Below are 16,656 nucleotides of genomic sequence, written 5' to 3' on the forward strand. Positions count from 1 at the left end.
CTTATAAAAAAAATTCATTTCATGATTGTTGTAAACATGTCGAAGTCATTCTTGAAGATCTGCCTGCTTCTCCACTCATATTACAAAATTTATGTGATGGCACCCACGAATTATCTGGGCATTTTCTTCATAATATACGACCTTACAATAAATCATTTGGTTTTGCTTCTTTCAACGCTAACTTAGTTAATTTTAACAATAGACGACCAGGACCATATTGCTTCAAAATACATGGTCAGGTTTATTATCAAATGAATACATCTTTGTATGCAGAAAGAAACGAGACGCATGCTTATTCCCGAAATCTTTTTTGACCAAATAGTTATTTGATATAAAACTACTTAACTTAAAATTCACATAATATGCACATTATTTGACATAAATTTTATTACACAAAAACCACTATAATAATAATATGTCAAATAAGAATTATGTTAAATGGAATTTATGATAAATAAAATTTATATAAATTTAATTTTACGTTATATAATAATTATGTTAAATGATATTCACGTCAAATGAAATTTATGTCAAACTAATTTTATGTCTAATGATACCCAGTAAACAAAAACTAATTGAAATAAATTAAAAAGAATTCACAAAGAGTTTCAGTGAATCCCGCTTTGTGACAAATACGAATTGGAGCTATGCTGCAATTTTCCTGAATTCGTCAAACTGTATTTAACTTCCAAACCTTTTATTCATACTAATTCAATGGACAAGTTTTGGGGCCTTCAATTTTTTTCAATTCGTCAGCACGAATTTAATGCATGCCTTGGTCATTTCTTACGAATGCGAATTCGTTTGCACAACTTCAGGCAAACTGAATCGAATTCAATCGAATATACAAAGAGCTTGAATGAATCCCGCTTTCTACCAAAATCTTAATTCATTTCAATCCGTTTGAATTAGTTTTTTTTACTGTATATTTATGTCAAATGAGAATTACGTTAAATGACATTTATGCCAAATGAAATTGATGTCAAATGAATTTTATAACAAATAAAATTTACGTTAAATGAGTTTTATGTCAAAAGAAATTTATGTTAAATGATTTTTATGTCAATAGGAATATATGTTACATAAGTTTTATGTCAAATGGGAATTAAGTTATCTGAGTTTTATGTAACATAATATTTATGTTTAATAAATTCTATGACAAATGATATTTATGCTAAATGGTTTTTGTGTGCAATGAAATTTATGTCAAATAATGTGCATATTATGTGAATTTTAAGTATAGTAGTTTTCTATCAAATAACTATTTGGTTAAAAAAGATTTCGGAAATAAGCATGCGTCTCAAAGAAACGATACTCCTTCATTTGGACAGTTATTTATTGTTGATCAAAACGAAGCTTCCGAAATTCGTTGTAAGAATAATGTTCAATTAAACCGAGAAATTGTTGATGGGATAGATACAGCCCTTCGGGATTGTAACCTATTTGCACAGTCTTACCGTATGATGCATGAAGAAATTAAAAAAGCCAATGGAAAAGTAAAATTCCGTTGGAATTATTGGCATGAACTATAAAAAATATAGAAAGTGGGCAAAACGCGTCAAATTAGTGCCTTCCCTCAGGGTGGAGTCCCATGGCACCGTTTTGCGTTGCGTTTTGTAACTAGGCCATGAGTGCAACTATAGCTAACGTATATCTCCATCTCTTTCACACGCATGGCCTAGTTACAAAACGCAACGCAAAACGCTGCCATGAAACTCCAGCTTTAATGAGCACAAGTGTACATTCCTAGATTATCTCCAGCCACAGAGATTACTGTAGCATGAAAAATTTTGTGATTTTGATCAACACGTATTGATATACCTATTGTTTCCAAATGCTTTAAATCATTTATTATTCTACTCAAAATTGATCCCTATCTAAATTTTGAAATGTATTTTTCCAAGCATAAAAATTTTGTAAGTGAAAAATTTGGTTTTTAAAATTGTCGAGTAAACATGTGCTCTGATATATGGGCAGACATTTTGAATGGGCGCGAGAAATATAGCGTTTGAAAAATGTCGCTGTTTGGACAATTATTTTTCTACTAAGGTTAATTTTCGGGAATTACAGTGCAATAATTGGCAAATTTTGTCAATAAATTTTATTAAATGCGGGATTATTCAAGCAAGTGACGCGCATAATTAATAATTTAAATTTCTTGGGAAATTTGATCAGGTTATTTTTGTCCGGGAAGGTATTGACATAGTGTCTGTGGTGTTGGGTTTGTATTGACAGGTCAATACTTTAGCTTTCGGGTCGAAAAGTAAATCTTGGCGGATTTGTCTTAGGAAATTGTTCGTAAATAATTAATTTATTATACGGCAATTAAATAAAATAACCTCCATTTGAATTGGGAGTATATTATGGCGAAATAACTCGGGAAAACTTGAAAAATTGTCAAAGACGCGATTGTAAAAATACATTGTGTCACGTTTAGTACAGACTCCCCCCTCCCCCCAAAAACGTGACATCATTTGTGAACGCTCCCAAATGACAATTCGGAGGATTAATAATTATGACAAATAGACATTCGAAAAAACAAAATTTATGTCAAAATTTTTTTCGACATAGTAAAAATTATTTTAAAAAACAATTCGACTATTTAAATATTAGGATAAAAAATAATTCGATAAATTAAAAATTATGTTGAATGAAATTTTGAAATCTGAAAATTATGCGAAATGAAGTGTCGATGATAAGAATTTCGATGTCTTGAAAATTAGGAAATTGAAATTTGGGGAATAATCATGCGCTCCCTTTCAGCACTATTGATGACCCACGGTACATCAAAAGGAAACAATTAGTGGAGGAGTTTCCTCAACGTTTCCCAGGATGGTTGGTGGAGACCAATTTATTATATCATCATAGGAACGATCCTTTGTTACTACCAATCATGAGCGAGGAACACGCCAACCGGGGTTGGAAGTTAGTTGTCCCAGAGAAGCATCGGAATAGGATACTCAAGGATGCTCATTCTGAAATTGCAGCAGGTCATTTGGGAACAGATAAAACATATGCTAGGGTGGCGGTAGAATATTACTGGCCAGGTATTTGGCATGATGTCCAGAGGTTTGTTCGTGAGTGTCCTGAGTGTCAGAGGTTTAAGGTCTTGCAAGAGGGACCTCAAGGGTAAATGGGTCAAAGGATTGTGGAACAACCGTGGACGGTGGTCGCAGCGGACTGTATGGAGTTTCCGTCCAGCAAGAATCAGTGTAAGCATTTGGTTATTTTCCAGGATTTGTTTACACGCTGGATTGATGTGAAAGCAATCAGGTCTGTTGATGGCAAGTCCATAGCAAAGGCATTTGAGAAGCTGGTAGTGTGTAGGTGTGACACACCTCACTTTCTGTTACCGGCAACGGAAAGGAGTTCGATAACTAGCACCTGAAATCAACTTTAGAGGACAATGGCGTCAGGCATTTGACAACGCCACTGTACCACCCCCAGACTAACCCGGTCGAATAAAGTAACCGTACCTTAAAAACTATGATCGTAACTTTTGTGGGCGAGGACCATCGGAATTGGCACAAACATATGCATGAGTTCCGACATGCTGTCAATACGGCCGTACATTCTTCGACAAAGGTTTCTCCGGTCTTTTTGAATTATGGCCGTCAGCCTCAACCTGTCAAAAGTTTGAGAAGAGAGGTTGAAGGGAAGGTAACGGTTCAGAGGATTGACCCTGAGGTTTGGTGCGATAGGTTGCTTAGGTTGGACGCGCTTAGGGATTTGGTTGCAAGGTTCATCGACGAGAAACGCGAGAAACAAAGTTGTTATTATAACCGTAATAAACGAGAGGAGACATTTCATATGGGGGATTAGGTCTTATGGCGGACCCATAAGTTGAAAACCCAAATAGGTTTTCGGCAAAATTGGCTCCTAAATTTGAAGGTCCTTATGAAATAGTTAGACAGTTGTCACCTACGGTTTGCAAATTGGGTTCGGGAAGTAATCGTCGCGTGGCCAAGGTTCATGTGTCCGATCTCAAACGCTTTGTACCTCCTCGTTCTCGACAATAATAAATTTTGTTACTTATTTGTTGATTGTTTCAGATTGTTCGCCTCAGTCTTTCATTTATTGAAAAGGGGTACCATCGGTCATAATGGGTGACATGTGGCGCAGTAAGGCAACGTCGAGTTCCAGTCGAGCATTAGGGGGTGCCAATGTTCGGATTGCCCCGGAGGGATTGGCGGCTTCCAGAGTGGTTACGGACCACAATGTCTCCAGTTTTTCAGATTCAAATGTGTCTCTACCTCCGGCGGGCAGTCGTTCTGTGGGCCGTGGCATCACTTTTGCTTGGCAAGAGGAGTCGCAGGTTTGTTCGGCTCGACCGGGGACTGGAGTGGACCAAGGAGCCTGTTCATTGGAAAGCAAAGAATATTTCGACAGTCGGTATGCGGTTGAGGAACTCGAGTCGGTCGTGACCACGAGGACAACTCGACATCGGTAGCCGACGAGGAAGTCGAAGTACATGAGGCTTGTTGTCGTGAGGAGCCATTGGCCAGGGTCTGACCACGGGAGCCGAATGTTATCGTGGTCCCTCGTCCAGCTGACCGATTCTGGGAAGAAGCAAGGCTTGCGCGTCTTATCTTGACCGTAGGACGCATCTTCAAAGGCCTGGATCGGATCCCAACGGATCCAGAATTGGACCCTCCTTTGGGGGCTTGTTTTAACTGTTGGAGTATGAGTCATAAATTGGTAATGTGTCCCGAGCCGATAGACTTATTTTGTTTGAAAGGCATAAGGCCAATTTTGAGTAGAAATCAATTAATTCAATTAAAACTTCGTCAATTTAATAGTGTAATTTCAACAATATAGTCTTAAGTGTTTAGTAATTGACGTTAGTTAATTCAGTGTGTTTTCTCCCGATCTTGTGCTGTCCAAAAGTATTTCGTCGAAATCATCATCGGTAAGTCATTTTGTCAAATTTGAGAATTGCCGTTTTTGTCTCGCCGTCGTTCGCTCTTGGTTCCAGGGAATCATGTGAAAAATTTAATGAAAAATGATTCAAAAATAATTTTTGAAAAATTTGATTATAGTTATTTTTTTGCAATATAAGAATACAATAAGTTGCAGTTTTTTAAAAATAAAAATTGCAGTATGTATTTTGTTACAATATTTAGAAAAAAAATCGCAAAAGGTGAAATTTTTGAAAATAAGTTGAAAAAGTCTCAATTTTTTTAATTTCCCTTACTGTACTGACAAAATTTTTGTTTTCCTTTCTCTAACTTTACTGATATGTGGCCACCTTGTTTTAATTTTAATAATAAATAATGATAAACAGTAAAAAAATATTTAAAACATTTTAACTCAGAATTTTTTCTTACCTTATTTTTTATTTCGACAATGTTTCCAAATCATCGGTCTCACCCCAAAAAATTTATTATTAACAAAAAACAACATTTTTAGAAACAAGATTGCGGCAATATTACCGCAATATTGCGAAATACTTGTTGTGGAGTATTGCAACAACTTACAGGGAAATATTGCGGCAAGCATGCACTGCCAGCTTTCTACGGTTGGACATAGGAAGCTTGCTGCAAGCTTGCACGGCAATGCAAATCTTGCACGGTGTGCCGCAAGCTTACTGCAAGATTACGTGTTGTTTGGTAATATTACATGCTACTTAGGAGTAAGTTCATTTATTAATAAATTAATTAAGGTAATATTAATTAGTAGTATTATATATATGTATTAATTAGTAATATTAATTCGGTTTTAACCATTTATTTATTGTAACAAAACAGTATCTTTTTATTTTTTCTAAATAAAATTTTTAGATAGAGATGCAGATAATGAAAAAAGTACTGACAATGAGGCAGGGGAGGAGTCAGAACCGAATCATGAAAACTTTTATTCTGAAATGGAAACAGGTAATATTGAATTTAGAAAAAGTTGTCAAGTAATGAAAGTTTTCCTGTTCCTTCAACTTTTAAATAATGTAAAAATAATACATTATGCAACTAGTGGTGAAAATGAATGATTTGGCGAGTGCAAAGTATCAATCATACTAGTAAAATCATTTTTCACTACTAGTTTCATCCACTGCTACCTAAGTAGTATTAATTCCTTTAGTTTTTCAATTAAAAATATTTTCTTTTTAAATATATCCATTTATTTTATTGTGGAATGATGCAACGACATTTAATTTATAGTAAAAATTATACACGGAGAGGAATGGCCTCATGTAAAGTTAGAACTACTTTTTTTAAAAATCTAAATTTTTACAAGAGTTCTAGGCACTTTAGCAATAGTTCTAGAGTTCTATAACGATTATTTAAATAGTTCTGCTGATTAACAACAAAAAAGCGACATTAAAAAACATAGTGTTAACTGTGCATAGCCAAACAAATATTATAATAAATGTTATAATTTTATTAATAAATCTCATAAGTATGGAGTCCAAAGTTCCAAAACAGAAGTTCCAATTCCGAAGGACCCAAATTATTATTTTCCCAAATGACATTTTTTCAAAAATAATATATTTCCAAAGGCCATTTTTACCAAAGTATTATTTTTCCAATAGTCGTTTTTTCTAAACATTGTTTATTTTTTATTTTTCTAATTTCAAAGTGCAATTTCGAAGTCCGCCCTAAGGTAATACTACTAATGTTAAAGCAATGTCATTGTAATGTTATTATAATGTCATAGTAGTATTACAGCAATGTCACAAATTGTAAATATATATTAAAATGTTTAGAATTGTTAAACAATTTCTTTTATATATTCACATGTATTAAAATTAAAATATTCTATTCTAGATGAAAGTATGAATAATCAAGAAGAAATTCATTCTGTTAATGAAGGGATAAATGACACTTTTTCTGAACAATTTGTTAGTGACGAAGAACAAAACAGCAATATCACTGATGAATAAATGACAACAGGTGTGTAATAATACAAATATTTTGTTCTCTAATGATAACAAATTAAAGAAACTCATGGTCTTAAGTTGTAATAATACAAATATTTTGTTCTCTAATGATAACAAATTAAAGAAACTCATGGTCTTAAGTTGGCACATCTGTTGATTTTAGAAATAATATTTTTTAAACGACGACGATTATATATTACACAGCCACACAAAAAAAAGTTCTGATCTGGGGGTCTCAGTATGTAGACTTTAACCTCATCAGATCAGGATTTTGATATAACTTCAAAAAACCAATATGGCGGACACGTTTTTGAAAAGTTCATCGGATTCGCTTGAAATTTGTTACTCGGAGGTTTTCGGGGAAGCTGATTACGAATTTGAAGTCAATTTCAAAAATTCAAAATGGTGCATCCAATAAATATGGTCTTTTAAGGAATTAAAATCTTGAGTGATCCAATTCACCCGGAATTACTCTATATCTTACGTGTGCCTTCATCCAGGGCACATCCAGGTGGTGACGGTGGGAAACGGAGTTTGTCCTCTATCCAGCTAAGTTATTGGATAATGACGCCTGAGAGCCTGCTTTCTCACCCTCAACCGATGATACTGGGGTTCTGAGTCCCTGCATCGTAGCACGTTTTCTACGTGTGTCTGCCATGACGGCAACAAAGCCATTATCCAACAACTTAGTCGGATATCGGACAAACTCCGTTGCCCACCGTCACCACGTGGAGGTGCCCTGGATGCAGGCACACGTAAGATATAGAGTAATTCCGGGTGAATTGGATCACTCAAGATTTTAATTCCTTAAAAGACCATATTTATTGGATGCACTATTTTGAATTTTTGAAATTGACTTCTTATTCGTAATCAGCGACTCCAAAAACCCCCGAGTGACGAGTTTTAAGCGAATCTGATGAATTTTTCAAAAACGTGTCCGCCATATTAGATCCGCAATTTTGAATTTTTGAAATCAGACTTCAAATTCGTAATCAGCAACACCAAAAATCTCGGAGTAACGAATTTCAAGCGAATCCGATGAACTTTTAAAAAACGTGTCCACCATATTGGTTTTTTGAGGTTATGTCAAAATCCTGATTTGATGGGGTTACATGGACCTCGGATTCGGATTCAGCGACCCAAAAAACATACAGTCTACATAGTGAGACCCCCAGATCAGAACTTTTTTTGGTATGGCTGTGTTATTTACTCATAAAAGTACGCATGATTATTCCTCAAATGTCATTTTACCGAACTGCACTTTTGCGAATAGTCATTTTTGCGAAAAGCTATTTTTGCGAAATGTCATTTTTGCGAATAGTCATTTTTGCGAATAGTCATTTTTGTGAAAAGTCATTTTTACGAAAATTACTATAGTAAACTTGTATGCATATATAGATTCACTATATCAATTTTTGCAAAAATGACAAATGTAAAAAGTGACAATTCGAAAAAATGTCGATTCGCTAAAATGACAATTCGTAAAAATGACTTTTCGCAAAAATGACTATTCGCAAAAATGACAATTAGTAAAAATGTCGATTCGAAAAAGTGACAATTCGCAAAAATGTCTTTTCGCAAAAATGACCATTCGTAAAAATCACTTTTTGCAAAAATTACTATTCGCAAAAATGGCTTTTCGCAAAAATGACTATTCGTAAAAGTGCAGTTCGGTAAAATGACATTTGGGGAATAATCATGCGTCCCAAAAGTACATATTGTACAAAAACTGTTTTTCACCAATTGACTTCTAAAAAATATTAATATTAGTATCATTTTAGAAGCTCGTATTTAGTTCCTCTCAGAGAAATGTCCTGGTGCAACTGAAGCCAAAAAAACTTTTCAAAGAAATTCTGCTTGAAAACATTAAAAATCTTCGAATATTTTTCTGAATCTTTAAATATAAAAAATTCCATAAAGTTTCTGTTGAAAAAAATTTATAGAAAAAAATCATGGACCATAAAACTCAAAAACTTAGTCCTTTGGCAAACAGAGACTCATATTAACCGTCACCCTAAGACGAACCAGATGTGTGACAAACCTTTCGAAACATGAAAGTACTTCAAATATTGTACTTCTTAAAGTGAACATTTTCTTACAGTAAATAAAATAAATATTAAATAAAGTTAATTGTTTGTTGTAGTGCTTATTTACAGATATAAATAAAATCCATTTTAAGAAGTTTCACTATTAGCATGAAGCCAATATATATTTTTAGGTATTTTTTTAATTTTTTTTATAATTAAGTTTTAGTAAAAAATTGTTTTATTAAGGGAAATAAATAAACTTTTAGGTGATAACTAAGATTTTTATATTTAAAAAAACTCAATATTTCTGTTAATCATTTATCATTAATACATTGAAGAATTTTTATATCACTGGATATCCTGAAGAGTCGGTTTGGATATCCTAGGGTTATTTTAGAATATCCATAATATGTTCATAGAATATCCATAATACTTCTTACTTATTTTAATTACTTCAATTACTTATTTCAAATACAGAAATTTCGTAAGGAAATATCACTACTGTACAAAGATATCCATAATATATTTATAGGATATTCATCAGATATCCTGCTGATAATCATAAGATATTTTTAGGATATATCTTCAGGTTATTCCTTTATTATCTTTAGGATATTGTTAAAAGAATACCTATGGTATAAAAAAAATATCTAGAATATGAATTACTTACATAAATTAAGGATATCCTAAAAAACCACTGTTTATAACCTAGTGATATCCCTAGAATATCAAGTGGATATAATGATATCCTATAAATATATTTTTTAATGTTTCTAACCAGTACATACGAAATATTTCGTAACATTCTTAGAGTATTTGCAAATTTTAAGCTCTATTGCGTTATTAATAACATTTAATTAAACTATTATTTAGCAGAATTCTTACAAAATTAAATTTTTTTTAGAAAATGAAGAGTTTAATGTTCCTGATGAATCTAATGAAGCAGAGTCATCTAGTTCTGTCAGGCTTGCCAGATTGTGCTATAAACCGCGATTTGGGCTGTCTTTTGCACTGTTTCCGCGGCCTAAATCTTGTTATCGCTACAAACAGCAATTTGGGCTATATATTACTCAATGACCGCGTTTTTTTGTTTTACAGCGCTGTAATTTTACTTTTATTCAAAATAACAAAAAAAGTTTGTATTTTATTACAGTCATCAATTTCAGTAAGAAAAATCTATTAGCGCCATACTGCGGTAGTAATTTCTACTAATTTTTAATATGTTCCACAGTCGGTATTTGTGTTACATAGATATATGTCTTTCTGTTTGCCGAACTGCTGGTTATGTGAATGTCAACAGTGTCTATACACAGGCGAATAATATTTAGATAGATTCTTTTTTATTATATTATGAAATAGTGAGCGCAAAACTTAAATACAAATGGGGAAGTGGGGAAAGTATTTAAAGCATTATAATTGTAAATGGGAGTCAGACCCGATCTCAAAGGTAAGTAGAAAGATAACTTAACCTAAAAACTTACGACAGTAATAGCCACATTAGAGCACACCATAGTGATCTCATTGCACATTCTAAACGTGCAAAGCATGTGGACAAGGAAAAATCTTTTAATAGGTGAGTAAGAATTTTTGAAACGTGCCACCTAAAATTCAAAAAATTTATTTTTGGCCAAAATGTTGTTTTTTCTATAGTGCTTTACATAAAAAAACACTATGTGAAAGGATTTGCCAAAAAAAAATTTTTGTTATTGTTATAAACAATTAAAGTTTTCAGACACTTTTTTTAAAAAAAATTAATTAAAAAGAAACTTGTTAACCGATTTTAATGATTCAAGAGGCATTCTTTTTTATTTGAGTCAAAGTTTTGAATAAAATTTTTTTCGTAAAAAAATATTGAGATTTAATAAATAAACAAATTATTTATTTATAACAAATTAGCAAAAAACCATGTTCTCAATCGAATTTCAAAATGAAAAAAATAGTACTTATTCTCTGATTACCGCTGAGTAATATTCCGTTGAGAAAAAAAATGGCACGGCTTGGACAACTGACTTATTTAAACATTGTTTATCCCGAGCAGAACGGGATTTGCATGTGACGTCACGCGCAGCGGTCCTTTGACGCGGGAATCTAAGAGAATATCAGAGGAATATCAAAAATAATATTAAAATAATGTTTAAGTATTTCTTATGGACGAAAAAAACTATAACAATTTAATTAATTGTTTAAACAATTAATTTTTTTTATTTTTTCATAAACAGTAGTTAGGGCTAGAAATTTCTAGTCTTCTCTCAATTTCTCAATTTTTCAATGAGTAAAACATCTACTAATGGTAAAAAATAAATTAATTAAACATTGTTTAAACAATAATTAATTGTTGTTATTTTTTTCATAAACGGTACTTAGGGCTAGAAATTTAAAGTTTTTTCTCAATTATGCAATTTTTCAGGCGTAAACATATATTAATAATTAAAACTAAAAATTACTTATTTATTAAATTGTTGAAACAATTAATTGTTGTTATTTTTTCATAACTGCAATTAGAGTTAGAAATTACTTGTTCTTTTTCTATATTATGCATTTTTTGTAACGAAAGCACTTAAGTATAACAAAACTAAAAATTATCTAATTATTTAAACAATTTATTTTGTTAATTTTTCAATTAACTGTACTTAACTAGAAATTCCTTAGTTTTTCTCAATTTTAAATTTTTTTTATAATTTAAACACTTAATTATAATAGTAAAACTAAAAGAATGTTATTTAACCATTGATAAACAATTAATAATTTTTCAATTGATTATACATTTAGGGCATTTATAATTTTTCAATTGATTATAAATTTAGAGCATTTATAATTTTTCAATTGATTATAAATTTAGGGCATCTATAATTTATAATCAATTATAAATTCCTGCATTTTTGCCAATAATGCAACTTTTTATAGTAAAAAACCTATATATATATATATATATATATATATATTTAATTTATATTTATTTTTAAATAAATAATTTTTTATTTTTTATCAGTAGATTTTTTTCCATAAAAAATTGCAGAATTGAAAAAACTTTAAATTTCTAGCCCTAAGTACCGTTTATGAAAAAAATAACAACAATTAATTATTGTTTAAACAATGTTTAATTAATTGATTTTTTACCATTAGTAGATGTTTTACTCATTGAAAAATTGAGAAATTGAGAGAAGACTAGAAATTTCTAGTTTATGAAAAAATAAAAAAAATTAATTGTTTAAACAATTAATTAAATTGTTAGTTTTTTTCGTCCATAAGAAATACTTAAACATTATTTTAATATTATTTTTGATATTCCTCTGATATTCTCTTAGATTCCCGCGTCAAAGGACCGCTGCGCGTGACGTCACATGCAAATCCCGTTTTGCTCGGGATAAACAATGTTTAAATAAGTCAGTTGTCCAAGCCGTGCCATTTTTTTTCTCAACGGAATATTACTCAGTGGTAATCAGAGAATAAGTACTATTTTTTTCATTTTGAAATTCGATTGAGAACATGGTTTTTTGCTAATTTGTTATAAATAAATAATTTGTTTATTTATTAAATCTCAATATTTTTTTACGAAAAAAATTTTATTCAAAACTTTGACTCAAATAAAAAAGAATGCCTCTTGAATCATTAAAATCGGTTAACAAGTTTCTTTTTAATTAATTTTTTAAAAAAAAGTGTCTGAAAACTTTAATTGTTTATAACAATAACAAAAAATTTTTTTTGGCAAATCCTTTGACATAGTGTTTTTTTATGTAAAGCACTATAGAAAAAACAACATTTTGGCCAAAAATAAATTTTTTGAATTTTAGGTGGCACGTTTCAAAAATTCTTACTCAGGTCTTAACAGAAAAGTCTGCATAATTACAGTAAGTCAATCATACTTTTTTAATTAAAAAACTTTTAACGTTTTTTATATGATATTATATGATATGATATTATGTGTTTTACAGGTGTTATATTAAAAGATGACACAAAAATTGTAGAGATTAAACTCACAGTTTTTATCGCGATGCTTTGTGCAGTACGTGGCGTAGACCACTTAGGAGAGCTATTGAAAGTTTTAGGAAAGGGATCACAATTAGAAAATATTAGGCTACATAGAACCAAATGTTCAACGATAATATCAAATGTCATTATGCCAGTACAACTTCAAGAACTGCTTACGGATATTGGAAATAGTCCGTATGCCCTTATCGTCAATGAATCGACAGATGTGTCGGTAACTAAGTTTATGGGTTTATGTGTCCGATATTTTAGTGTTTCACAAAAAAAGATGGTAACTGATTTTCTGTCAATTATTAAAGTCATTAGTTGTACTGGAGAAAGTCTAGCTAATGCTCTAAAAAATTATCTTAAATCAATTGGACTACCTGTATCACAGTTGCATTCAATTGGAACCGATGGTGCACAGAATATGTGCAGTACTTTTTATGCTCGTTTAAAAAAAAGTGTACCTAATTTGCAATTAATTAAACGCTTTTGTCAGTCTTGACAATAGCGCAAAATATGCCTATAAAACTGTCCCGGATCACCTCGACTTCATTCTTACTGAAACATACAACTGGTTTTCTCATAGCTCTAAGCGCCAAGGAGAATATTCCGAATTTTTCAAAGTAAATAATTGAGTTATACATAATAAATAGACAAAAAATTATATAAACATTCTAGTTTGGTTAAAATATTTTCTAAATAATAATTTTATAAATATTTAAATATGTGATATTCCACAGTAAAAGGAACCTTAGCCGTTTTTGACAAAACTAAAATTTGGAGTATAAATAAAAGTGACTAGTTTTCGTTACTAACAATTAACATAGCTTAAAATTTTATGCAACTTATGTCCCTTTCACCGCATAGAACGTCACATATATTATGTTTATATTTTTTGAGTCCGTCTTAATTTATATTCAAAAATTAAAATTGTAATTAATTTTCAGGAAAGAAATAATGGAAAAACTCCTAAAAAATTACAAAGTTTGGCGAAAACGCGATGGCTAGTTTGGCTTCCTGTTACTTCTGTTATTATCGATCAGTGGTTCGATGTACGCGACTTTTTTTCAAATGCAGCTGCATCGCAGTCTAATGATTTTAAAGTAAATACTTTAAGCCCTAAGCACAACTGAGTCGGGTGCGGAAGACGACTTCGGGATATGGGCTTCCTAACCTCAAAATGTATGTAAATCTTACATATCCCGTAACCGTCTCCCGAACCCAACTCAGTTGTGCTTAGACCTTTATTAAATTTCTATAAAGATAATTCCAATCTTTTATATCTAACATTTTTAAAGTCGATATTAAGAGATATAAACAGTGTGAATTTAACTTTCGAGCATACAAATCGTCGGTTGGGTGCAGAAAGGTGCCAATTCAGACTAGTCGTGAAAAACGTGCCGTTTCAAAAAACACGTGAGAAACCTGCCACTTCAGCTGCGATTTGAAAAACATGCCAACTCAGAATTGACGTTAATTTTTTTCATTTTAGGTACTAGAAAGAAATTGTCCATCAAATAATAAATAATCAACAAATTAATTCAATAAATTAGTAAAAATATTCCTTTTTCAAAGAAAAATAACAATTATGCAAAATTCAACTAAAAAAAAATTTTTGTACAACTTTATAATCTTTGCTTCAAATTTTTCTGTACTGACAAATGTCAACCTAAAATAAAAAAAATGAACGTCAGTTCTGAGTTGGCATGTTTTTCAAATCGCAGCTGAAGTGTCAGGTTTCTCACGTGTTTTTTGAAACGGCACGCTTTTTACGACTAGTCTGAATTAACACCTTTCTGCACCCAACCGACGAAATGCTGATATCACAAAACTATACTGTGATCTTCGCAATCTTGCGTTTGGCATTACAAAACGAGTTCTTCAAGAAAGATCAATTACAGAGACGTATAGACCGGGAATTCTCAGATTGGACGAGGTAAAAATGTTAAAAAATGCTTTAAAAGTCACTGAAAATCTTAAGCCTATTGATCAGGTCAATTTTGGCGAGACATTCACTCAATTATGTGAGAAAATCGATATTCCACATCAATGTTTGAAAAATGTAAAAATTAATTGTGGAAACTACTTGTTAACATTGTCCCGTCAGCTTCTTGAAAGATTGCCTGACAATCTTGGTGCAATAGAAAAGTTAAGATATTTGACTCCACAACTAACTTTGTCGAAAGTAGGTCGATCAACTTTCCATCAACTGCCACTGGATTTAGGTGATAAAAAATATAATAAATTTCATGCTTTATTGTGATTATCTTGTTCATAAAATTCAAATAAATTATATTAATATATTATTTCTTTTCCATAGATCCTAATGCTGACCGAGAACTTTTAGAGGCTCAATGGCAAGCTTTAGGTGTTTTGCCACTTTGCGAAATATGCTTACACCCGGAAGAAAATTAAAATATAAATACTATTGATATTTATCATTTTTGATCCTGCGTTTTGGATTGCTTAAATTCCGTTGGCGAAAAGCCCTTTAAGGAACTTTCACTATTTGCTCTCCGTTGCCTTACTTTGCCTGTCAGCAATGCAGTTGTCGAAAGAATTTTCAGTTATGTGAATAACATAAAAAACAAAAACCGAAATAAATTACAAATTCAAATGTTGGAAGCTCTTTTACGTTTGAGAGTTCATCTTAAGGTATGATTATTATATTTGTAATATTTTTTTAATTTCGACTAGAAGAATTTTACTAATTATATTGTTTCTTTCTATTATGGAAATCAGATTTTCGGAAAATGTTGCAGAGATTTTGAAGTTACCAAAGACATGTTAAATAGATTTAATAATAGCATGTATCTATTTCGAGATAATGCCGAAGAGGAGCAGGCCGAAAATGAAGTTGATTCGAAAATGGAGGATTACAATAATTTCCTAGAATAATTTGAAAATGACTTCGACCAATGCGCGAATCTTGCATTATTTTTTTAAACGTTTTATGCCTACCAGCACCAAAAATGAAGACTTTTAGTGTGATAATTTTCTTTAGTATTCAGATTTTCACTATTATAAATTATAATTAATAATTAATGTTTAATTCGATGTTGATTGTTAATTTTTAAGAACTTTATTATTGGTTATACAAACAATTAAACATTTAAGTAATATAATAATTTGTCAGTTAATAAGAAAATAAGAAACTTAATTATTTAATTAATATAATAATTAAGATTTACTGAATAAATGATAACAAAAATTATAAATAAAAATTTTCTTTAAAAAAATAAAACTTTTTTCTTTAATAATATGAATGACATCAAATTTGAAAAATCTCGGATTAGGCTTCATTTTTTTTATTGCTTATTTTTTAGCTTCAAATAATCCCGCGGGTTTTGAGCTACATCAGCGCCTTCTACTTGCGGTACTTGTTACTAGGAATCTGGCAACACTGAGTTCTGAAGGAGAGTTCATTAATGACATTTTACAAATAGACAAGGAAATAAATGAAGTAAACCAGTTGCGAGAACTAGCTGTAACAGGTGAAATGAAGCAGACAACTGTAGAAAGAATGTTAAAAATTTTAAGACAAAGGGACCAGAGTTACCAAAGTCACCAAAAAATTTTTTAGGAACAAACTCTGCAGAATATGATGTTAAGTTAATGGCAGACATGGATGTAGAAAGTGTAGGAGAATAATTATTATTATTATATTATATTATATTATTATATGTTTAATTAGGAATTAAAAACGGCCTGTCGAAATGCATTGATCCTGAAGTTAATAAAAAATCAACAATCTTTTTACAAATTAATATAGATGGAGTCCCT

General features: G+C 31.2%; 1 protein-coding gene across 1 annotated transcript; it reads left to right on the top strand.

Annotated features, from left to right (window-relative positions):
- Positions 1-13,888: 13,888 nt before the first annotated feature.
- Positions 13,889-15,385, top strand: LOC122503212. The gene is made up of 3 exons (XM_043613672.1): positions 13,889-13,976; positions 14,775-15,098; positions 15,194-15,385. The coding sequence occupies exons 2-3, from the start codon at positions 14,816-14,818 to the stop codon at positions 15,286-15,288; spliced, it is 378 nt and encodes a 125-aa protein (XP_043469607.1). The 5' UTR covers positions 13,889-13,976; positions 14,775-14,815; the 3' UTR covers positions 15,289-15,385.
- The last annotated feature ends 1,271 nt before the right edge of the window (positions 15,386-16,656 follow it).

This window comes from Leptopilina heterotoma, unplaced genomic scaffold, assembly GCF_015476425.1.
Source record: "Leptopilina heterotoma isolate Lh14 unplaced genomic scaffold, ASM1547642v1 Lhet_247, whole genome shotgun sequence".
Lineage (NCBI taxonomy): Eukaryota > Metazoa > Arthropoda > Insecta > Hymenoptera > Figitidae > Leptopilina > Leptopilina heterotoma.

Excerpts from the sequence above, each read along its gene's own strand:
- LOC122503212 (XM_043613672.1), top strand. The coding sequence starts at position 14,816 with ATGTTAAAAAATGCTTTAAAAGTCACTGAAAATCTTAAGCCTATTGAT. Across the intron at positions 15,099-15,193 it reads TCAACTGCCACTGGATTTAG|ATCCTAATGCTGACCGAGAA; the intron begins GTGATAAAAAAT and ends TCTTTTCCATAG.